General features: G+C 41.5%; 1 protein-coding gene across 2 annotated transcripts in view; it reads right to left on the reverse strand.

Moving 5' to 3' along the window:
• The window catches only part of tspan15 (tetraspanin 15), a 255,113-nt gene that overhangs the window by 190,980 nt on the left and 39,909 nt on the right, over positions 1 to 24,224 (reverse strand). For both annotated transcript variants that reach the window (XM_068002643.1, XM_068002642.1), the window contains exon 2: positions 4,059 to 4,244. In XM_068002643.1, the coding sequence (XP_067858744.1) occupies positions 4,059 to 4,244 (186 nt within the window). The remainder of the gene's footprint in view (positions 1 to 4,058; positions 4,245 to 24,224) is intronic.

A 24,224-nucleotide genomic window follows, 5' to 3' on the forward strand; every position in this document is an offset into this window, starting at 1 on the left:
CTAGTTCTCGACTCTCCAGCCAGGGGAAACAACCTCTCAAAATCTACCCTGTCAAGCCCTCTCAGAATCTTATATGTTTCAATGAGATCACCTCTCATTCTTCTAAACTCCAGAGAATATAGGCCCATTCTACTCAATCTCTCCACATAGGACAACCCTCTCATCCCAGGAATCAATCCAATGAACCTTCCGTCTCTAAGGCAAGTATATCCTTCCCTAGATAAGGAGACCCAAAACTGTACACAGTACTCCACGTGAGGTCTCACCAAAGCCCTGTACAAACTCCATTCCCTGTACCCCTTTACCTGCCTCTTTTTGCCAATTTATCTGGGGGTAGATAAAATCTCCCATGATTATTATTCTATGTCCTATACTCTTTTCACATATTTGCTTACATATTTCTTCCTCCACCTCCTTTCCACTATTTGGACACTAAAGTGGTCTGTGGGATACCCCTATTACCATGATCAATTTCTTATCTTTTATTTCAATCCATATGGATTTTGTTCCTATCCTTCTGTTAGTTATGTCCCTTTTTTCTACTGCCATTATTATCTCTAATTAGTGCAGCTATTCCATCCCCCGCCTTCCTTCCCTCTTCTCTCTAATTATGTTATAACCTGCTATATTTAGTTGCCAGTCCTGTTCTTTATGTAGCCACGTTTCAGTTATTCCGACTCCATCTGGTTCCTCGCTACGGATTATTGCCTCCAGTTCCCCCATTTAATTTTGGACTCTGTCTACATTGCTGTACAGGCAGTTTAATTCATCTTTAATAGTTATTCCTTTTACTTTATTTTTAACACTCCTTTTATACTTCTGTTTTATAACTTTATTTGTTCCTTGACTGTTTATGTTATGTTTATTCCTTACCCTGGTCTGACCTTTACACTCATCTCCTATTTCTTTTATCTTTAGGCATTTATTATTGCTACCTGATGCCTCCCCCCATCTTGCTAGTTTAAAGCCTCATCAACGGCCCTATTTATCCTTTCCGCTAGGACTCTGGTCCCATTCCGATTCAGGTGGAGCCCGTCTCAGCAGTATCACTCCTTCCTGTCCCAGTACTGGTGTCAGTGTCCCATGAAATGGAACCCCTCCTTCCCACACCAGTCTTTCAGCCACACATTCACCTTCCTGATCTGTTTACCCTACGCCAATTAGCACGTAGTTCGGGTATTAATCCCGAGATTACCGCCTATGAGATCCTGCTTTTTAACTTAGTTCCTAGCTTCTGATATTCCCTTATAAGGAAGAACAAGGAGGAGGTCCTGCTGTCATTGGTGCCAACATGGACCAGGACAACTGGATCTCCCCCCTCCCTTTCCAAGTTCCTCTCCAGCTGGTAAGAAAATCTGGAAACAATGAAGAAAGCTTAGGCGTTTGAGACAGGAGGTGGTAGGAGGGAATGGCCGTTCAGGATGGGAATAGGAAACGGTGATTGAGGAGCATGGTAATGCATTTGTCCTAACTCTCTAACATTTAATCTTATATCTCTGTCCCCTTATTATATCCTATCAATCACTTGAAACAGTCTGTTTCCATCTACTCTGTTACATTCCTTCATAATTTTACAACCCGCGATCAAAATACCCTGTAATCGCCTCTGTTCTAAGGCAAACAGTCCTACTTTTTCTTTGTATTTGTGATAACAAGCACCATTGCAGTGAATCTGCTCTGTACTCTCTCCACTGCCTCAACATCCTTCCTAAAGTGTGAAGCCCAAATCTGCACACAGTACTCCAACTGTGGACTTACTAAGATTTTATATAAATTAACCATTACATCTCGACTTTTATATTCTATGCCTAGTCATAAAACCAAATATTCCATTGGCTTTTTTAATGCTCTTATCCTAAAGCGGTTAGTGCACTGTTAGTGAGTTTGTCACTTATGCAGTCTTGAACAAACATAGATTTCCATAAACAAATTACCTCCTAAAATGCTCAAAATGTTATCATTTATGCGGTTTCCAAGTTTTTAATATTAAAAAAAACTTCAAGTCCAAATAATAGTTCAGAAGAGAAAGATTTTTTAAACTTAATTTTCAACTAAAACAAAAAGTTCATAATTGATATGGAAAGTAGCCATGAAGTAGAAGGAATCCGATAATGCAACCTCCTATTCGAGCTGGATTTAAATCACTCGGAAAAATAAGAGGAGATCCTTTTCAACTGAGAAACTGAAATACATTCTCAATAAACAATCTTTATTCTGTTTTCTAACCATTATCAAAAGAACCATTGGTGCTATTAATCACAGGTGCTCCTACTCACAAACTTGCCTGAAATTTAATTTAAAGAATTCATGTTTGTTTGCTTCAAAGTCTTTTGGATGAAGCAAAGAAATGAGGGGACAACTCATACTAGAAATTCTGCAAACTGCAAACTGCATATATTCAGAATGCACAAATGTGGTTGGAATCTCTCCTACTGTTCCGGTCAAAGTTCAGGCTTTTGAGACAGGCCAAAGCCTTCAAGTAGAAACTTTAAGGAAGGCATTGAAAGACATAAAAGATAATTAAATGAGTACATTTTATTGTGAAATGTAACTTTGACTTAATTTTTTTTTTAAAAACCTGATTTTGGACATAAAAAAATTCAGTTACTGAGAATAAAAATCATGAACATAATTTTCTTCAAAGAGTAGTTTGAGTGATTCAATTGCTTCATCAACAAAGTGTGACAGTCAAATAATGAGATAGAAGTTTCCAACTGCAGGATATCAACATAGATTTCTCCATTATAAATGTTGACATAAAAAGTGTGACTCAAAAATCATGGCACAGGAACTAAGGTTAATGTGGGCACAAAGTGTGCACTGTATGCAACAGATTTAATATATAGAACTTGCACTTCTATAGGGACCTTCACAATCTCAAGACTTCCCAAAGCACTTCATAGCTGATGAAGTATTTTTGAAGTATAGTCACTACTGTAATGTAGGGAAATGCAGTAACGAATTTGCGCAGAGGAAATCAGATAAATGACCAGATAATCTGTTGTGATGGTGTTGGTTGAAGGAGAGATGTTGGCCAGGACTCTGGGTCAACTCCATGCTATTCTTCGAAAAATGTCGTGGGATCTTTTACGTCCACCTGAGAAGGACTATGGGACTGTAATTTAACATCTCGTCCGAAAGACGCCACTTCCAACAGTGCAGTACGGCACTGGAATGTCAGTCTAGATTATGTGCTCAACTCCCTGCAGTGGGGTTTGAACTCATGACCTGACAGGACTATTACTGAGCCAAGGCAATCTACATTATATATAAAAAAGCAAGAGAGAGAGAAAGAGAGAGAGAGAGAGGAAATAGTCTGCTTAAAACATAAAACATGTCGGATTATTCTTCCCTATTCTAGAAGGTCTTTTGCCAAGCTCACACGAATTAGCATTAATCAGGAAACTAGTGTAGCAAAAGAATCTAAATTTTCACTATGTTAAGCAGTAGCAAGGGCTAAATGACTTGCCAACAACTAATGATATAGTTGTATGGCATTAAACCATTAATAATAAACTGATTAATGCTTTTGTTAAGATATCAGAGAGGAATTTGATACAAACATGTTAAGTGTTCATTTGATAACAGTAATTTCCAGGCCACTAAAATTTATCAGTGGTTATATTTCACAATTTTTTCTCCTGATGCAATCAAGGTTTTCAAAATGATATCCGGTGAAACCTTGTTTTGCAAACTAAACAAATAAAGTTCTCTTTATAATCACACCACAAAAATAATGACACCAAAGTCAGGAAGAAAATTTGGACTTTGGACATTGTAATTCTGGTTCTTAGGTGTAGCAGGAGTTTTATATCCAAAATAATATAGATAATTTTAGCAGTAATGATTTCCACTTGAAATCATTATTATTCATTGAATGCAGATTGGATCTGAATGAAGTATTTGGGGGGAAAAGTCCAATCAGCAGGTAGGAAAATTATACTGAAAACCTAGCTATACATTAGTTTCATTCCATCTTGATGCATTTTGTTTAAAACATTGATGCAAGTCCGGAGTTGAAAGCCCAATATGAAAACTGTTGTACAAGAATATCTTACCGTTCTAAGAAGGCACAAGTTATCTCGCAAAGAAGCTAGAACACCAATGAAAGAGACCACAAACATCAGAATTCCCAGCAAAATCAGGATTATAGCTGGAGCTAGAAAGGCACCTTGCAGCGTCTTGTATTTCTGCCTTTCAACCTCTGCGTATATGCCAATGCAGAGGATGAAACCTCCTATTATCTAAAAAACAGAAAAACAATATCAACACTTTCATAAGTAAAACTGTACAAATACTTGTAATGTTGATTTCTCTAGATTTAATAAGTCTCTATAAAGACCAAGCCCACCCAAGACTTTAATATCTCTCCTATATTCTGAGAGGCGGGGGGGGGGGGGGGGGGGAACTCTTCCAGCAAACCTCAAAACTGTTCAACTTCTGTTTACAAGCTTTTTCGACATCACTTTCACATGCAAATGGCCACATGATGATTCCTGTACGTGAATCACATCCTTTATGATTTGAAACCTGCATCTTTCACTCTCATACTGAACTAGTACAGCCAAGGGCTAGCAGTTAGCTTACTTAGCAGTAATACTATGCACTAGAGCTTATGTAGGATTCTTGTTATGTCACCAATTACTGTTACAGAAGGTGGAACATATCAAACAATAGACACACTCTGTATAGGCTGAAACTGTTCCAATTTATTTACAATTATTTATCTGATTTACACCAACAAGGATATAGAAACAATATTATAAACCACAATAAGAACTGCATAGAAGCTATGGAAATAGTTCACAAGGGGTTAATTTACAATCACTTGCATTCATATGGCACCTTTAACATAGAAAAACATCCCAAAGCAATTTACAGAGGTATATGAAAAACCAGACAGCGAGCGGACAGAGAGATTAGATGGGGAGGTCAAAGAGGTAGATTTTAAAGGAGGAGGGGGAGGTCGAGGGATTCAAGGAGAGAGCTCCAGAGCATGGAGCCTAAGCGGTTGAAAGCACAGCTACCACTGGTGGGGGCGAAGGGAGCAGATACACAAGAGTCCAGAGTCAGAAGAACGGAGAGTCCAGGAGCTGGGTTGCAGGGCTGGAGGAGGTTACAGCGAAAGAGAGGGGCAAGGCCATGAAGGAATTTAAACACAAAGATGAGAATTTTAAATTTGAAGCACTGTTAAGGAGCCAATGAAAGTCATCAAAGACGGGGCTGATGAGTGAGCGGGACTTGGTGTGGGATAGGATACGGGCTGCAGAGTTTTGGATGAGCTGAAGTTTAAGGAGGGTGGAGGTTTGGAGGCCGTCCAGGGGAGCATTGGAATAGTCGAGTCTAGAGGTAACAAAGGCATGGATGAGGGTTTCAGCAGCAGATGGATTGAGGTAGAGGCGGAGGCGGGTGATGTTAGAGAGTAGAAGTCTGTGTGATGGAGAATATATGGGGTTGGTAACTCCGCTTAAGGTCCAACAGGACATTTACCTCTTTTTCAACCATTAGACTCTCCTTAGGTAAATCATACTATCCTTACAGGTTTTTTTTGAATGGACCAGTTTTTTTTTTTAAGGATACAATACATAAGTCTCCTTGTTTTTGGGTCTCGAGCTGGATCTGTCAGATGTTACAAATGGATTACGTGAGCCGACATACTCATGGAGATCTATTTACCTGAATGGATAGAGGCCAAAGTCAGAACTAAAGAATAGCCACCTGCCCTGACACTGTGCTAGCTATGCGCACCTAGAGACAAAGTCAGAGCACCTTTTGTTATGTTGTCAAATAATTTGAGTTTTCTCTTTTTCAAAAACAAATTGAATTTTGAAACCTTCTCAAATTAATACCAAGGCTTTCATTACAATCCCTTGTGTTTTGTTGCTAGATAATTCAAACTATCATAATTAATCACAGCTCTGCTTACTATGTATCTAGGTCCAATTTGTGAGAAACCTTTTTTGAGCAAAAATGTTGTTCTACCCCTCAGTATCCAGTATCATACTAATAGCCAGACATTATCCAAGGTGTGATTAATTGGTGACATGGGATATCTTACAACAGAAAGTGCAGGCTAGGCACAGGACTTTTGCTACCAGATCTCCTGTGGCACTGCTCACTGTAAGTCAGAGGATATGCTTTGTTATGACAATAACGGTGTTATACCATGTGATGCACAATGTATTATCAGGGCCACTGATTTACCATGACTGAAGAAGTCAAATTTGGGATCTAATTCGATGACTACTGTTGTCAAAATTGCAAGTGAGTGGCCTTTATTTTCTATATATTCTTTTACCTAGATGATTTCATTTTGATCTCTTACCGTTTTTAAAGTAGAGACTGAAAACCAAGATGGTTTAAACCAAAGATACAACTTTGAGGTAGGTACCTGGGATTGAGCAGTACTTGGGAAGGGGGCCAGCTGCGCTGGGATTCGTCCTGGCCTTTGGTAGCACTGGGGTTTGACAGAACTGACGGTCCAGAAGATAGACAGCACTGCAGTAAGGATGCTGATATTTGGAAACATTGGAAGAATCCTTTGGTCTGGCATAACTGTGGAAGGGGGCCCTGGGGCGTTGCAGAACTCGGGGATGGAATGCGGGGTTTGTCTTGTTGGTGGATTTCAAGTGCCTGTCAGGAGTCAGAAAAGGGTGAGGGCATGCACCTGACAGCACTGCATTGGAGGGGCAAGGGGTCCCTGGGTCTCAAAGCACTGGTTTGTAAATTTTAAAGAGATCTCTGCAAACACCAAATTCAGTGTTTTGTGACTGAGTCCTGCATGTGTCTCTATCAACAAAATGCACGTGATCAGTGCCTGTTTGCCTGAAAAGCTTCAAAATTCAACTCATTTATGAAAAGAAAAAATCTCAAATTAGCATGAAGAAAGATACCGTCTCACTGTCATTCAGCTTGTTAAGCTTTCTGAAGTAAAAATTAATATCTTTTATTTAAAAGTTTGGTTGAAATTTATTCTTCAGTTTGCACTCAAATAATTTTCAAAAATGCGCATTGTTATGGACGGACACACAATTAACCTTTTGACTGAACAATGTATAACAGACTATATATCATTCAAACATATTCAAACGTTATAAGTAAGCAGTACAGGGTCATGTTTCAAATAGGGCTCTGTATTTCTATCTCTATCTGAATTAAAATTTTTGAAATTTGTCCAGCTTTTTTTCCAAGTCCTTTTGAAAAACAACCAAGCAAATATGAATGAAATTTGATGAGAAACATGCCAGCACTGGGTGCCAGCCCCTAATGTATTCTGGGAAATTTTGTACACTGTGTACACTCAGACTATAGGATCTTCCTACAAATAACAGTGTCACATCTCTGGGCAAAATATTAAGCCCAAGCCCAGGCTTTTTTGAGAGGCTGAGGCCTTGAAGTCAAAACTTTAATGTAGGTATGCAAAGAGGTTATTAGAAAACACAAAAGATAATTCAATGGATAAACTTAATCAATTTATTGTAAAATATGCATTTTGTTTATTTTATTGAAAATCTTATTTTAAACATGGGACATTTCAGTCACTGAGAAAAGAAATGGCAACTTAATTTTTTTTTCAAAGAACATTTTTAATGATTCGATTAGTTCACCTTCTCCTATCTTTTATTGATCGGTTGTCCTGAGGATGGGTTTCCATAAGCTCTTGGTAACTTTGACTGGCAGTTTAGTAGCCACTTACCTTGCTTTTGATTTGTATGTTCCCAATTCCTTTAGTTCTGATTAGCTGCTGTTTAACTTTAATTCAATCAACAAAGTGTGATGACAAAATGTTAGCACCTTATAAACGTTGACACCAAATGTCAAAATATTTGAATTTAAAAATGAAGTTATCAATTCCATATTATATTGCCTCACATTTTTCCTTCCATGTTATTAATCCATTGTACCACAACCCAGTGACAAACTAGATGAACACAAAGTGAGCAACATGAGTGGTGGAGCAAATCGGATCAAAGGATAAAAATAAGCTAATCTTTCCAGAGAGAAAATTGTGTCTAGTCAAATAAATGAAGGGTCACTGTAGTTTGAAAATGGAGACAATTGCTGTCAAATTATGTTAATTTAAGTGCCATAAATTCTACCTAATTCATTTAATATTGGATCAGAATGGTTTTGACAACTTTTCTGTTGAACTCCAAAATCCAATATTCCTATTTTAAAGTCATAATCTTAAAATTATGGTCATTCAGGAGTGAAATCGGGAAGCATTTTATCACACGAAGGGTAGTGGAAATCTGGAACTCTCTCCCCCAAAAGGCTGTGCATGCTGGGTCAATTGACATTTTCAAGACTGAGATCAATAGATTTTTGATAGATGCGAGTATCAAGGGATATGGAGCAAAAACGGGTAAATGGAGTTGAGGTGCAAATCAGTCATGATCTAACAGAATGGCGGAACAGGCTTGTTCCTATGTATTCAGGTAAAGAGCATGACAAAGTTTCTAACTACAACTTTGCTAGGTAATACAAATATAGTGCAACTTAATATGATTTTCTCAAGTAATTGTTTCTTTACAGTCAGCCAGGTACTATAACAGTTGCAATATTAAGATTGGCAGAAATTCAACGCCCTATCTTGTGAATGTCCAAGTCTTCTGTCTCTAGTAACAAAGGCCAAATGTTCCATCCATTCAAAGTGGCAAAATCAAATACTCTATACCTGCTAAGTCATTTGAAATTGTGGTGCATCTTAAGTGGCTCTGTAAATCTTTTATATTAGCTGTGACATTAGGTTTTATAAACTGTGGCTTTACCAGATGTTGCATATCACAGGGCTTAAATAATTTCTCCCTCCCTTAGTTTCTTATACAAAGCTGAGCTTCAAAGCCCAAAGTACTCATTGACCCGTTCAAGATGCTAATCACCTAAACGGGGTAACTACTCAATGACAAAGCTGTATTCCCGCATGGTTTTGATCTCAAAACGGATAAAGAAGTTAAACTTAGTATAATGCAGCTTGAAGGATCTTACATGGTTCCAATTCTTCCTAGCCAAACGTAGTCAGCAGATGTCCAGAAATGGCTTCTCTTCACACCCTGCACCTTCAGAGTCCTGCAAGTATCAATTCTTATCTCTGTCCTCTTCATTAGCTACCCCTCAGTGCCATCAACCACAGGCAAGGAATCAACTTTCATATGTATGCTGATGATACCTGGCTCAATCTCTCCACTACCTCTCTTAACTCTACAACTTCATGCTACTAGGTTGCTTGACATCAAGTCATGGATGAGTCACAATTTCCTTCAAATGAACATTGGAAAGACTGACTCCATCATCACTGGTCCTCGCCATAAACTGCCCTCTCTTGCACTGAATTAATCTTCCTCCTAGTCACTCACTCAGGCTGAACTAAACCATGCAAAACCTTGATTCTAGGAACACAGGAACAGGAATAGGCCATTCAGCCCCTCGAGCCCGCTCCGCCATTTGATAAGATCATGGCTGATCTGTGATCTAACTCCATATGCCTTTGGTCCATATCACTGAATACCTTTGGTTGGCAAAAAGATATCTATCTCAGATTTAAAATTAGCAATTGAGCTAGCATCAATTACCGTTTGCGGAAGAGAGTTCCAAACTTCTACCACCCTTAATGTGTAGAAGTGTTTTCTAATCTCACTCCTGAAAGGTCTAGCTCTAATTTTTAGACTGTGCCCCCTACTCCTAGAATCCCCAACCAGCGGAAATAGTTTCTCTCTATTCACTCTATCTGTTCCCCTTAATATCTTATAAACTTCGATCAGATCACCCCTTGACCTTCTAAACTCCAGACAATACAACCCCAATTTGTGTAATCTCTCTTCGTAACTTAACCCTTGAAGTCCAGGTATCATTCTAGTAAACCTACGCTGCACTCCCTCCAAGGCCAATATGAACTTTCGAAGGTGCGGTGCCCAGAACTGCTCACAGTACTCCAGGTGCGGTCTAACCAGGGTTTTGTATAGCTGTTGCATAACTTCTGCCCCCTTGTACTCCAGTCCTCTAGATATAAAGGCCAGCATTCCATTAACCTTATAGATTATTTTCTGCACCTGTTCATGACACTTCAATGATCTATGTACCTGAACCCCTAAGTCCCTTTGGACATCCACTGTTTTTAACTTTTTCCATTTAGAAAGTACCCTGTTCTATCCTTTTTTGATCCAAAGTGGATGACCTCACATTTGCCTACATTGAATTCCATTTGCCACAGTTTTGCCCATTCACCTAATCGATCAATATCGCTTTGTAATTTTATGTTTTTATCTACACTGCTTACAATGCCACCAATCTTTGTGTCATCGGCAAACTTAGATACGAGACTTTCTATGCCTTCATCGAAGTCGTTAATAAATAGTGAATAATTGAGGCCCCAAGACAGATCCCTGTGGGACTCCACTAGTCAAATCCTGCCAATGTGAGTACCTACCCATTATCCCTACTCTCTGTCGCCTTTCGCTCAGCCAACTTCCTAACCAAGTCCATACTTTTCCCTCAATTCCATGGGCTTTTATCTTAGCTAACAGTCTCTTATGTGGGACTTTATCAAATACCTTCTGGAAGTCCATATAAATAACATCCATTGACATTCCCCTGTCCACCACTTGCCACTTTAGTCACCTCTTCAAAAAATTCAATCAGGTTTGTCAGGCACGACCTACCTTTCACAAGTCCATGCTGGCTCTCTCTGACCTGATTCTGTTCAACCCTGAGCTGAGCTTCAAATGCTGTAAATCACTGAGACAGCTTACTTCCACCTCCTCAACTTCAACAGCCTCTGCCCTTCCATCGCTGAAACCCATATCAACGCTTTTGTCACCACCAGACTGAATTATTCTAATACCTTCCGAACTGGCCTTCCATCCTCCACCCTCCACGTTGTCCAAAATGCTGCAGCCTTATCCTATCTGCGCTGTTAAGCTTGTCAATTACCCCTCGTTCTTACTAACATACACTGGCTCCCTATTAAACCTAAAATCCTCGCCTTTAGATTCCTCCATTGCCTCATTCCGGAGTACCTATACAACCTCCTCCAGAAGTATAGCCTCCTCCACCCACTTAGGTCTTCTGTGCATCAGCTCTCTCTTTGCACCACCACCTTCAAATGCGTCAGCCCTACTTTCTCCAACTCTTTCTCTAAATCTCTCCACTACGTGTTGAAGGGGTAACTCATTCTTTCCGTCGTAAGAATATATTTTCTATCCTCGGACACAAGCTTGCACCGTGGAGCCTCCTTACTGTGAGAGTTCTAAGTGGTCTCCAAAACCACAGCCACACTGCTGGTCATTTTGGTTATGACCAATGGCATTGGTTACGATCTTCCAAAATTCCCTAGATTCTAGAACGGTCCCAGCGGACTGGAAGGTAGCAAATGTGACCCCACTATTCAAGAAAGGAGGGAGAGAGAAAACAGGGAACTACAGGCCAGTTAGCTTGACATCAGTCGTCGGGAAAATGCTGGAATCCATTATTAAGGAAGTGGTGACAGAGCACTTAGAAAATCATAATATGATTAGGCAGAGTCAACATGGTTTTATAAAAGGGAAATCATGTTTGACAAATTTATAAGAGTTTTTTGAGGATGTAACTAGCAAGGTAGATAAAGGGGAACCGGTGGATGTTGTATTTTTGGATTTTCAAAAGGCATTCGATAAGGTGCCACATAAAAGGTTGTTATGCAAGGAAAGAGCTCATGGGGTTCGGGGTAACATATTAGCATAGACAGAGGATTGGTTAACGGACAGAAAACAGAGAGTAGGGATAAATGGGTCATCTTCAGGCTGGCAGGCTGTAAGTAGTGGGGTGCCGCAAGGATCGGTGTTTGGGCCTCAGCTATTTACAGTTTACATTAATGACTTAGATGAAGGGACCGAGTGTAATGTATCCAAGTCTGCTGACGATACAAAGCTAGGTGGGAAAGCAAGCTGTGCGGAGGACGCAAAGATTCTGCAACGGGATATAGACAGGTTAAGTGAGTGGGCAAGAAGGTGGCAGATGGAGTATAATGTGGGGAAATGTGAGGTTATTCACTTTGGCAAAAAGAATAGAAAAAATATATTTTTAAATGGTGAGAAAGTATTAATTGTTGGTGTTCAGAGAGACTTGGGTGTCCTCCCTCGTACAAGAAAGACAAAAAGTTAGCGTGCAGGTACAGCAAGCAATTAGGAAAGCAAATGGAATGTTGAACTTTATTGCAAGGTGTTTGGAGTACAAGAATAAGGAAGTCTTACTACAATTGTACAGGGCTTTGGTGAGACATCACCTGGAGTACTGTGTACAGTTTTGGTCTCCTTATCTAAGGAAGGATATACTCGCCTTAGAGGCGGTGCAGCGAAGGTTTATTAGATTAATTCTTGGGATGAGAGGGTTGTCCTATGAGGCAAGGTTAAGTAGAACGGGCCTATACTCTCTGGAATTTAGAAGAATAAGAGGCGTTCTCATTCAAACATATAAGATTATCAGGGGGCTTGACAGGGTTGATGCTGAGAGGTTGTTTCCCAAGGCTGGAGAGTCTAGAACTAGGGGGCATAGTCGCAGGATAAGGGGTCCACCATTTAAGACTGAGATAAGAAAGAATTTCTTCACTCAGAGGGTTGTGAATCTTTGGAATTCTCTACCCCAGAGGGCTGTGGATGCTGAGACATTGAATATATTCAAGGCTGAGATAGACAGATTTCTGGACTCTGGGGGAATCAAGGGATATGCGGATCGGGCAGGAAAGTGGAGTTGAGATCGAAGATCAGCCATGATCTGATTGAATAGCGGAGCAGGCTCGAGGGTCATGTGGCCTATTCCAGCTCCTATTTCTTATGTTATTTTCCAGCATGAATTTGTTTAAAAATCTATCTATAGTGAATAAGGAATGGACAAAAAGCCAAGCAATTGAATCCCACAAGAACTGGGAATTAAAATATGTGTTTTAAAACTTGTCTTTATCAACGCATACGAGATCTTACCAAAGTAAAAGATAACATTTATGCAAATAAACTTATGCTGCAAAGAGACAGACGGCAGGTCAGAAGAGGGCCTCCCGGTCTCTTGTGATGTGGATTACTAACATTTTAGTAAACCATGGAAGGTGGACACTGAACTCAGCAAGGTACTGTTATGATTTAAGCTTGTTCCAGACACATTTTTCTCTTGCAATGTAAAAGTCTGCTTCCATTGACAAGTTCATGCTTCCTATGAACCAAATCATTACTTTATACATATAGCAGACTAGGAAAGCAGGGCTGTGTGTGAACAATGAACCCTTTACCAGTGAAGTACAGTACACACAGAAAATAGTATGGGTTATCACTGTATGGTCTGATATCTCACACTGATGCGTAAATATTAAAACAGAGAGGGGAATTCTCCTCTGTGACCCTGCCCAGATTCAGGTGGGATCATAGTGGAGAATGACAGAAAATGCTGGCACTGAGGCATACTGCCCCCAGACAGACCAGGATTTCCCTCTTTCCACGCTCGCTGGGACAGTCACCAGTCACTCCTTCCAAGCCTGCCGCAAGTAAATGGTAGTGGGGCTCAGATCCCTGGCGTATTTCCCTCTTGTCCACCCGTGTTATCGCCATTTCCTGGGGATGCCATGGGGAAGGTTGCGGTAAGCCCCAGGAAGCTGCAATAAGACCTCTGAGGTATTCCTATGGAATTTTTTTTATTCGTTCATGGGATGTGGGCATCACTGGCAAGACCAGCATTTATTGCTAGTCCCTAAATGCCCTTGAGAAGGTGGTGGTGAGCCGCCTTCTAGAACCGCTGCAGTCCGTCTGGTGAAGGTTCTCCCACAGTGCTGTTAGGTAGGGAGTTCCAGGATTTTGACCCAGCGACGATGAAGGAACGGCGATATATTTCAAAGTCGGGATGGTGTGTGACTTGGAGGGGAACGTGCAGTTGGTGTTGTTCCCATTTGCCTGCTGCCCATGTCCTTCTAGGTGGTAGAGGTCACGGGTTTGGGAGGTGCCGTTGAAGAAGCCTTGGTGAGTTGCTACAGTGCATCCTGTGGATGGTACACACTGCAGCCACTGTGCGCCGGTGGTGAAGGGAGTGAATGTTTAGGGTGGTGGATGGGGTTCCAATCAAGCAGGCTGCTTTGTCCTGGATGGTGTCGAGCTTCTTGAGTGTTGTTGGAGCTGCACTCATCCAAGCAAGTGCAGAGTATTCCATCACACTCCTGACTTGTGCCTTGTCGATGGTGGAAAGGCTTTGGGGAGTCAGGTGAGTCACTCGCCGCAGAATACTCAGCCTCTGACCTGCTCTTGTAGCCACCGTATTTATCTGGCTGGTCCAGTTTAGTTTCTTGTCAATGGTGACACCCAGGATGTTGGTGGTGGGGGATTTGGCGATGGTAATACCATTGAATGTCAAGGGGAGGTGATTAGACACTCTCTTGTTGGAGATGGTCATTGCTTGGCACTTGTCTGGCGCGAATGTTACTTGCCACTTATCAGCCCAAGCCTGGGTGTTGTCCAGGTCTTGCTGCATGCGGGCACAGACTGCTTCATTATCTGAAGGGTTGCGAATGGAACTGAACACTGTGCAATCGTCAGCGAACATCCCCATTTCTGACCTTATGATGGAGGGAAGGTCATTGATGAAGCAGCAGAAGATGGTTGGGCCTTGGATACTGCCCTGAGGAATTCCTGCAGTAATGTCCTGGGGCTGAGATGATTGGCCTCCAACAACCACTACCATCTTCCTTTGTGTGAGGTATGACTCCAGTCACTGGAGAGTTTTCCCCCGATTCCCATTGACTCCAATTTTACTAGGGCTCCTTGGTGCCACACTCTGTCAAATGCTGCCTTAATGTCAAGGACAACCACTCTCTCCTGGATGGATGGGAGAGCCTTGTAGCCTTCTCTTCTCCCTCCATTCTGCACTGAACACTTACCTGCTGATGATTCCGTTCTCAGCCATGGCCTTCTGTGGGACATATGGTTGGATCTTTGGGGTGCTTCTGCTGCTTTAACTGGGCTCCTTGCTCTCTAGGTGCTGCCGCGATGTACTCGCTGCAGAACCACCGGGATTCTCCATCCTAGCACTGGCGGGCTCCTCGATGGTGGGCATCTCATCAGAAGTCTGCCATCCACATATAAGGAACCTCAACCCAGGAAAATATGTCAGGGGTTGGGCTGGATACAGAAGGCAGAGATCCTGCCATGCTGGAAATATTCCCCAAACAGGAGAGTCCCTCCCCCTAAATCATTAGAGGGGGTGACCAGAAGCTTGGTCAGAGGTGGGTTTTAAGAAGGGTCTTAAAAGGAGATGGGGGAGGTAGAGAGGCAGAGGGGTTTAGAGAGGGAATTGCAGAACTTAGGGCCCAGGCGACTAATAGCACAGCCACCAGTGGTGGGACAAAGGGAAGGGGGAATGCACAAAAAGCCAGAGTCAGAGGAACAGAGTTCGGGAGGAGGGTGGTTGTGTCAATGGATGGAGGGGCGAATCCACGAAGGGATTTAAACACAAGGATGATGATTTTAAATGTGAGGTAATAGGGAACTGGGAGCCAATGTAGGGCAGTGAGGATAGGGCTGATGAGCGAGCAGGACTTGGTACAGGATTGGATACGGGAAGTGATGTTTTGGACGAGCTGAAGTTCGTGGAGGGTGGATGATGTAAGGCCAGCCAGGAGAACATTGGAATGGTCGAGTTTGGAGGTGACAAATGCATGAATGAGGGTTTCAGCAGCAAATGGTCCGAGGCAGGTGCAGATGCTGGCGATTTTACAGGAGTGGTGGACTTTGTGATGGAGAGAATTTGAAGTTAGAGCTCAGCTCAGGGTTGAATAGGATTCTGAGGTTGCGAATAAACTGGTCTGTCTGAGAGTGGCTGAGGTGGGAAATGCAGTCGATGGCGAGGGTATGGAGTTTGTGGCACGACCCAAAGTCAATGATTTCAGTCTTCCCAATGTTTACCTGGAGAAAACTGCAGTCTTCCAAGTCTGGATGTTGAACAAGCAGTTTGACAGCAGAGGCACTGGAAGGGTCAACAGATGTGTTGAAGTGGTTGAGCTGGGTGTCATTTGTGTGCATGTGGAAGCTGACCCTGGTCTGCAGATTAGGCCAATGGGCAGCACCTAGATGAGGAAGAGGAGGGGGCCAAGGATGGAACCTTGGAGGTCTCTGGAGGCAATGGTGCAAGGGCAGAAAGGAAAGCCATTGCTACCTCTGTTCTGGCTACACTCGGATAGATAAAGAGTGGAACTAAGTAAGGACACTCCCACAGAGCTGGACAATAGAGAGGAGTTAAAGGAAGATAGTTTGTCAAGGGGTACAAAGATTCAGGAGGATCAGGAATACACCCCAGTCATGTCACAGAGACTGTCACTTGTGACTTTGGTTAGGGTTGCTTCAGTGCTGTGGCAGGGCAGAAAGCTGATTGGATAGATTCAAACAGGGAAATGCAGGCGAGATGGGCATGGATTTGGGAGGCAACAACACATTCAAGGACTTTGGTGAGGAAAGGGAGGTTGGAGATTGGGCGGTAGTTTGCAAAGACAATGGGGTCAAAGGAGAAACTGTTCACTACCTTGATGGACTGGCACCACCAGTACTTAATCCTAGAGTTGTGAGCCTCAAACTGTTCACCCCCAGTGACAGACCTGTACCACCAGTACTTCACCCTAGTGTTGTGCACCTCAAACTCTTCTCTCCAGCCACAAGCCAAAGGTCAGAATCGTGTTTTCAACAGTTCCAGGTGACATGGTACAAACATTTCACACACAGACTTTCCTGTAATCCTAATGCCAATACTGCCATGATTTCCTTTTATAGACATATAGAGGAAGTGTCCCATGTTTTAATCACATGGTTTGCACTGAGCTCCTTCAAAAAATAAATAATGCATTTCAGGCATTACCTTGTGACTGAGGGGTTGTTTGCAAAATATTTATTATTCTAATTTTGTGGCTGAAAGAATCTATTCTCAGCATAGTAATTCGATTTTGGGATTCACAATCACATATAGTATGTCACAGTAGGTACTGCACAGGAGGAGGCCATTCGCCCATTGTGTCTGTGCCGGCTCTTTGAAAGAGCTATCCAATTAGTCCCATTCTTCTGCTCTTTCCCCATACCCCTGTAATTTTTCTCCCTTCAAGTATTTATCAAGTTCCCTTTTGGAAGTTACTCGTGAACCTGCTTCCACGACTCTTTCAGGCAGTGCATTCCAGATTATTACAAGTCGCTGCGTAAAAAAATGTTCCCTCATGTCGCCGCTGGCTATTTTGCCAATCACCTTAAATCTGTGACCTCTGGTTACCGACCCTTCTGCCACTGAAAATAGTTTCTCCTTATTTACTCTATCAAAACCCTTCATGATCTTCAACACCTCTGTCAAACCTCCTCATAACCTTCTCTGTTCTAAGGAGAACAACCCCAGCTTCTCCAGTCTCTCCACATAACTGAAGCCTCCCATCCCTGCTACCATTCTAATGAATCTCTTCTGCACCCTCTCTAAGGTCTTGACATCCTTCTTAAGGTGTGGTGCCCAGAATCGAACACAATACTCCAGCTGAGGACTAACCAGTGTTTTATAAAGGTTTAGCATAACTTCCTTGCTTTTGTACTCTCTGCCTCTATTAATAAAGCCCAGGATACCATATGGTTCTTTTAAAAAACAGCCTTCTCAACATGTCCTGCCACCTTCAAAGATTTATGTACATACACCCCCAGATCTCTCTGTTCCTGCAGCCCCATTAAAATTATACCATTTAGTTTATATTGCCTCTCCTCATTCTTCCTACCAAAATGCATCACTTCACAATTCTCTGCTTTAAATTTCATCTGCCATGTGTCTGCCCATTCCACCAGTCTGTCCATGTTCTCCTGAAGTCTGTTACTATCCTCCACAGTTTTGTGTCATCTGCAAACTTTGAAATTATACCCCTGTATCCCCAAGTCCAGGTCTTTAATATATATCAAAAAGAGCAGTGGTCCTAATACTGACCCCTGGAGCACACCACTGTATACTTCCCTCCAGTCTGAAAAAAAACATTCACCACTACTCTCTGCTTTCTGTCCCCTAGCCAATTTTGTATCCATGCTGCCACTGTCCCTTTAATCCCATGGGCTTTAATTTTGCTAACAAGTGTATAATGTGGTACTTTATCAAATGCCTTTTGAAAATCCATATAGATATCAATCGCACTACCCTCAGCAACCCTCTCCGTTACTTCATCAAAGAACTCAATCAAGTTAGTCAAACATGATTTTCCTTTAAGACATCTGTGCTGACTTTCATTTATTAGCCCAGACTTTTTCAAGTGCCAATTCATTTGTTCCCAGATTATTGTCTCAAAGTTTCCCCACCACCGACATTAGGCTGACTGGCCTGTAATTGCTGGGTTTATCCCTCTCCTCTTTTTTGAACAGGGGTATAACATTTGCAGTCCTCCAGCACCGTCCCCATATCTAAGGAGGATTAGAAGATAGTGGCCAGAGCCTCCGCAATTTCCACCCTTACTTCCCTCAGAACCCTAGCATGCATCCTCTCTGGGCCGGGTGACTTTTCTACTTTGAGTACTGCCAATATTTTAAGTACCTCCTCTTTATCTATTTTTATGCTATCCAATATCGCTCCTACCTCCTCCTTTAACTGCTACAATCGCAGCATCCTCTTCTCTAGTGAAGACGGATGCAAAGTATTCATTTAGTACCTCAGCCATGCCCTCTGCTTCTACAAGAAGATCTCCTTTTTTGTTCCTAATTGGTCCCACCCTTCCTTTGACTACCCTTTTACTATTTACATGTTTATAAAAAACTTTTGGGTTCCCTTTTATGTTAGCCACTAATCTATTGACATACTCATCTAATTGCCCTTGAGAAGGTGGCAGCTCACCACCACCTTCTCAAGGGCAATTAGGGATGGCCAATAAATGCTGGGGTTACCAGCGAGGCTCACATCCTATGAACAAATAAAAAAAAACTCTCTCTTTGCCCCTCTTATTCCCCTTATTAGATCTTCTCCATACTTTCTGTATTCAGCCTGGTTCTCTACTATATTATGAACCTTACATTTGTCATAAGCCTCTTTTTTCTGTTTCATTTTAATCTCTATATTTTTAGTCATCCAGGGAGATCTAGCTTTGGATGCCCTTCCTTTCTCCCTCGTGGGAATGTGTCTACTCTGTACCCGAACCAACTCCTCCTTGAAGGCCTCCCATTGTTCAATTACTGTTTTGCCTACCAATTTTGATTCCAATCCACTAGGGCAAGATCCCTTCTTAACTCACTGAAATTTGACCTCCTCCAGTTAAGCATTTTCACATTTGATTGCTCCTTGTTCTTTTCCGTAACTATTCTAAACCTAATGATATTATGATCGGTGTTCCCCAATTGTTCACCCGCTGAAACATGCTCCACCTGTCCCATTTCATTCCCCAGAACTAGATCCAGCACTGCTTCCTTCCTGGTTGGGCTGGAAACACACTGTTCCAGAACATTCTCGGTCACATTTCAAGAATTCCTTCCCCTCTTTGCCCTTTACACTGTTACTATCGCAGTCTATATTGGGATAATTGGAAGTCCCCCATTATCACTACTCTATAATTCTTGCATCTTTCTGTAATTTGCTCCTCTATCTCCTACCTAATATTTGGTGACCAGTAGCGTAATAGCTCCTCTATTAAATGAGGATAAATCCTACACAAAATATATGTTTCCAGGCTGCTCAATCCAGCAGTTCTAAAGCAAGGTAACTAGAGTGACTGAGACATAGCAGAACCTTTCAATCTTATGACTATAATAAATCAGCAAAATATACTTCACCTTTAAGGGAATGTCCTAAAATGAATATCAGGGAAGAAATAATAAAATTCCAATTAATATTAAACTTAGCAGAATGTGACATTTAGATACTGATACTAATGTTTTACCTAGAGGGTTTTTAATTAAAAGATGCAATTTGTTTTGCTCAATTAAACTTTTCTGTTGGCCTTACAAAAGGTCAAGAGGAGAGCTACAAGAATGATTCCTAGCATAAAGAATCTCAGCTACTCAGACAGGCTCAAGGACCTGGAGGGTAGGATAGCATCCCTTTTGATAAATTATTCCAGTTTAACAGATTGGGAAGGATCAGAGTTTAAACTGGTTAAGAGTAGGAATAGACTGGATGTTAGGCAGTTCTTCGTTCTCCAGAGAGTTGTGAGCCTCTGGAATGCTTTGCGGGCTGGTGTGGTGGATGCTGACTCTCGGCCTTCAAGAGGGAGCTGGATCGGTTCCTGACTGGGGCAGAGATCGCATCATATAGAAGGTCTTTATAGATAATACTCGGTCCATGTGATCTCCTGGACTGGTTTCGATCTCCTGAGAGGGTCGGAGAGGAATTTTAGAGTATTTTTTCCCTATCGGCCCTGGGCCTTTTCCAGTTTTTTTGACTCTCCAGGCTGCGGAGGTGGGTGTAAGGTGGGGGGGGGGGGGAAAGAAAGGAGGTCAGCGGAGGGAAGAAGTGTTCAGCTATGATGGTCTGGCCATCAAGGTGTGGGGCAGGCTTGATGGACTGGCTAGTCTTTTCCTGCCCGTCAATTTCATATGTTGAAAGTGTAACAGGATGTTGTTTTGTAAGAGCATCAAATTATTTTTTAAAGAGCCATATCATTACACTAAAAATATTCCAGATATGAGAAACAGTAATCTAAATCTCTCAATTTATAAACTTAAAAAGAAGTTTAGCATTGGAATCACCACTTTGACCCAAAACATCCATCCAATCTAGAGCATTCTCTCCATCCCAAATTTCTGTCAGCAGTTTTAGCATACAGCACAAAATATAACAGGAATAAAAGAACCACATTACTTTGCAGTAGAGGAGAGCCCATTGCCAAGTTACATATTCTGACCAAATCACGTAAATTTATTTATTGATTTGGTCATTAAATAGTCTATGATTACTGAACTGTGTGTGAAAATGTCCAGCAATATAATGACAGTGTCCTTCCTAACTATGAATGTGTTTGGAGTGTTTTGAACTATAGGGTGAAGTACCAGTGGTTGCAATTATATCATGGTGGTGGGAGCAGATTGGTTTAAGTGCATTTTTTCCTGTAGTGCATTGGTAGCAATACATTAACATTGGGACAACACTGAAATGTATATTTAAATATTTTGCTTAGCTATTGACCTTTTCTCTTCAGTAATTTAATGGAAAATGTCATATGGCACTGATATTTTTCAGGTCCAGTGTCAACAACTATGACTACATTCTGAACCTTTGCTACACCACACCCCATTAGTAAAACTACCATGTAGCTGAAATTACTCAGCTGTTCCAGTGGACTCCTGCTGTAACTTGCAAAAACTCTGCTGGGACCCAGCTTTTCCATGGAGCTTAGTAAGAGGCAGAACCTTCATCTGTCTCTTACAAGGGTATAAGTGTCAGAGGTCATAGGGCTTAAGGTGCAGACACCCTACACTGGGAGTTCTCGTGTCCTTGGCCGCACAGGGACCTGATGTAAGGTTAAAAGGTGGTACACCAAAAAAGAATAGGTATACCAGTCTCCTGAAGGATGCATGGCCTCAACGGGTGTGGGGCGGAAAGCAGGTCCTGAGTGGGATCGTGGCTTGGGCTTCCGAAGAATCTGGAGGAAATGTATTTCTGTAAATGCACAAAGAAGCCACTGAATGCCCTACAAATGTTTTACAGGTGGATGCAGCACCCCCAGGACTTGTATTAGACTTTCTGGCTTGTGGGGCAACTCTGGCGGGGTCACCACTGGAGGGTATCAGCAGGTGCAAAAGTGCCGAGATCATGGCCCATGGAAATTCAAGACCCACATTTCTGCAAATCACTGCAAAATTAAGTTTCTCCTTAAAAGCAGCTCCCATCTCTAGGTACCAAAAACACTACAGAAAAAAGTGCTTACGTAGCAACAAAATCTCATCTTCAAAGTATTTTGTGTGAAACGCTCGAGATATTTTACCATAAGGCAGAACATAAATACGAGAACTATTAAGCAGCTGTCAAGCTGCTGCACTGACACAAATCTCACATCAGCCTCTCCAGCTCTTTCATAAGAAATGGTCTTCATTAAAATAGTGAACCACATTTACTGCTCATATTATACAAATAGCAACTAGGAGCAACTTTAAGAGATTTAGTGTTCTGATATTCATAAATCACTGCAGCATTACACTCAGGGCTTGGAGCACTTGAACTCATGAAGCTTCACACATAGAGATTCCTTTTCTTCCATTCCATGTGGATGCACAACAACAAAAAAAAGAAAACCTGGTGCAGAAGAACCTCAATGGTGTTAAGTTTTCATTTAAATATTTTCACATCAAATCTGATGAGGCTGAAGCTAAGGTATGAAATGGGCACACAAATTCTCGTGTACAAAATGCAGCAGACTACAAAACTACAGTTAGTAGGCTGGTGTCATAACGTCAATAATAGAATTGCTAATTTCTTGGCTACATGTCAATGAAGTCGTGAAGAAAATCAACAGCAACACATCTCCAAATTAATATCCTTCTACAGAAAGCAATAAAATTACATACAAGTAATTACCTGGCCTACAGCACACCAAATCACACTGTTCTGCATTTCAACAGAAATGATATTTATCACACTGGATGATTGAAGATTGGACAGTTTTGCAAATTAAAAGTTTTTTTCCTGGAAACAGTGGTTCATTTAAAACTCTACTGTATGCAAAAAGACCTTCTTTTAATCATCCTAAAATATGAACAATGACATTCTTTCAATATACTGCAAAGTTTTACATTCCACACATTCAGACCCATTCCTCCACTTTTCTCCTGAATGCATGCCCAGCAACACTCACATACCTTGTCCAAGTGACCATTCTTCACCTGTGAACCTAGACAGTAAGTGTCAGCAGACTTTTCATCCATGAAAGTCATTACAGCCATAACAAATCCGATCTTTGACAGTCATCCATATAAGCACACTTTGCAGCAAGGGTCACTCAATCGCATTCAGAAGTGAAACGCTGGCTGATATACTCCTCCACTGCCCAGGGCATGGAAGCCAATTGAAGTATTTCAATGCCTGTCCAATTAAGATCGAGAGCTCAGCACAAACCAGGAATTAAACGTAGAACCTTCCTGATCTGTATGGATCAATGCCACAGCAGGGAATGCTTTTACCTAATAAGCCAGACTCTATCAGGGTATTGTCACTGAGAGCTTCCAAGAAGGTCAGGTCTGAAAACTCTACTGCCAAAGTGCTGATCGCAGCAATCCTTCTCCATGCATTTTTTTTTTAGAATAATCCTTAATATGATGTAATTCTGTTGTCAGTGTCCATGTCCCCCTTGCATTTTTGATTAGTAAATAAAAAAAAAAATCAGTAATAGACCTGGTCATTGGGCATGTGCTCTCAATACTCATGCTCACATGATGTATGTACGTGTATTTTAACTTTTTTGTGCATTTGAAGGTAAAATGGTACGGTGAAACGCACAGTGTGCTAGTGTTTTTTGATCATTGTGTGTGTTTTATCTCCTTGGTTACTATTTATTGGATATCTGCTACAATGATAGTCAGAGCCTCTGCTATTTCCTCCCTTGCTTCTCTTAAAAGCCTGGGATACATTTCACCCGGGCCTGGCGATTTATCTACTTTTAAAAGATGATAACCCTTTAATACTTCCTCTCTCACTATGTTTATCCCATCCAATATTTCACACTCCTCCTCCTCAACTACAATCTCTGCATCGTCCCCCTCTTTTGTGAAGACAGACGCAAAGTATTCATTAACAATCACACCCACATCTTCTGCCTCCACACATAGGTTACCTTTTTGGTCTCTAATTGGCCCTACTCTTTCTTTAGTTATCCTCTTGCTCTTCATGTATTGATAAAACATTTTGGGTTTTTCCTTAATTTTACTTGCCAGTAATTTTTCATGCCCTCTTTCTTTTCCTAATTTCCTTTTTAATTTCACCCCTGCACTTTCTATACTCCTCTAGGCTTTCTGCAGAATCGAGCTCTTGATGTGTGACATAAGTTTCCCTTTTTACCGTATCTTACCGTGTATGCATCTCGTCATCCAGGGGGCTCTAGATTTGGCAGTCCCACCCTTTTTCTTTGTGGGAACATGTTCACTCTGAATCCCTTAAATCTCCCCCTTGAATGCCTCCCACTGCTGACACTGATTTATCTTCAAGTAGCTGTTTCCAGTCCACTTTTGCTAAATCAACTCTCAGCTTAGTAAAATTGGCCTTTCCCCAATTGAGAACTTTTATTCCTGTTCTTTGTTCTTTTC

This window comes from Heptranchias perlo, chromosome 21 (genome assembly GCF_035084215.1).
Source record: "Heptranchias perlo isolate sHepPer1 chromosome 21, sHepPer1.hap1, whole genome shotgun sequence".
NCBI lineage: Eukaryota > Metazoa > Chordata > Chondrichthyes > Hexanchiformes > Hexanchidae > Heptranchias > Heptranchias perlo.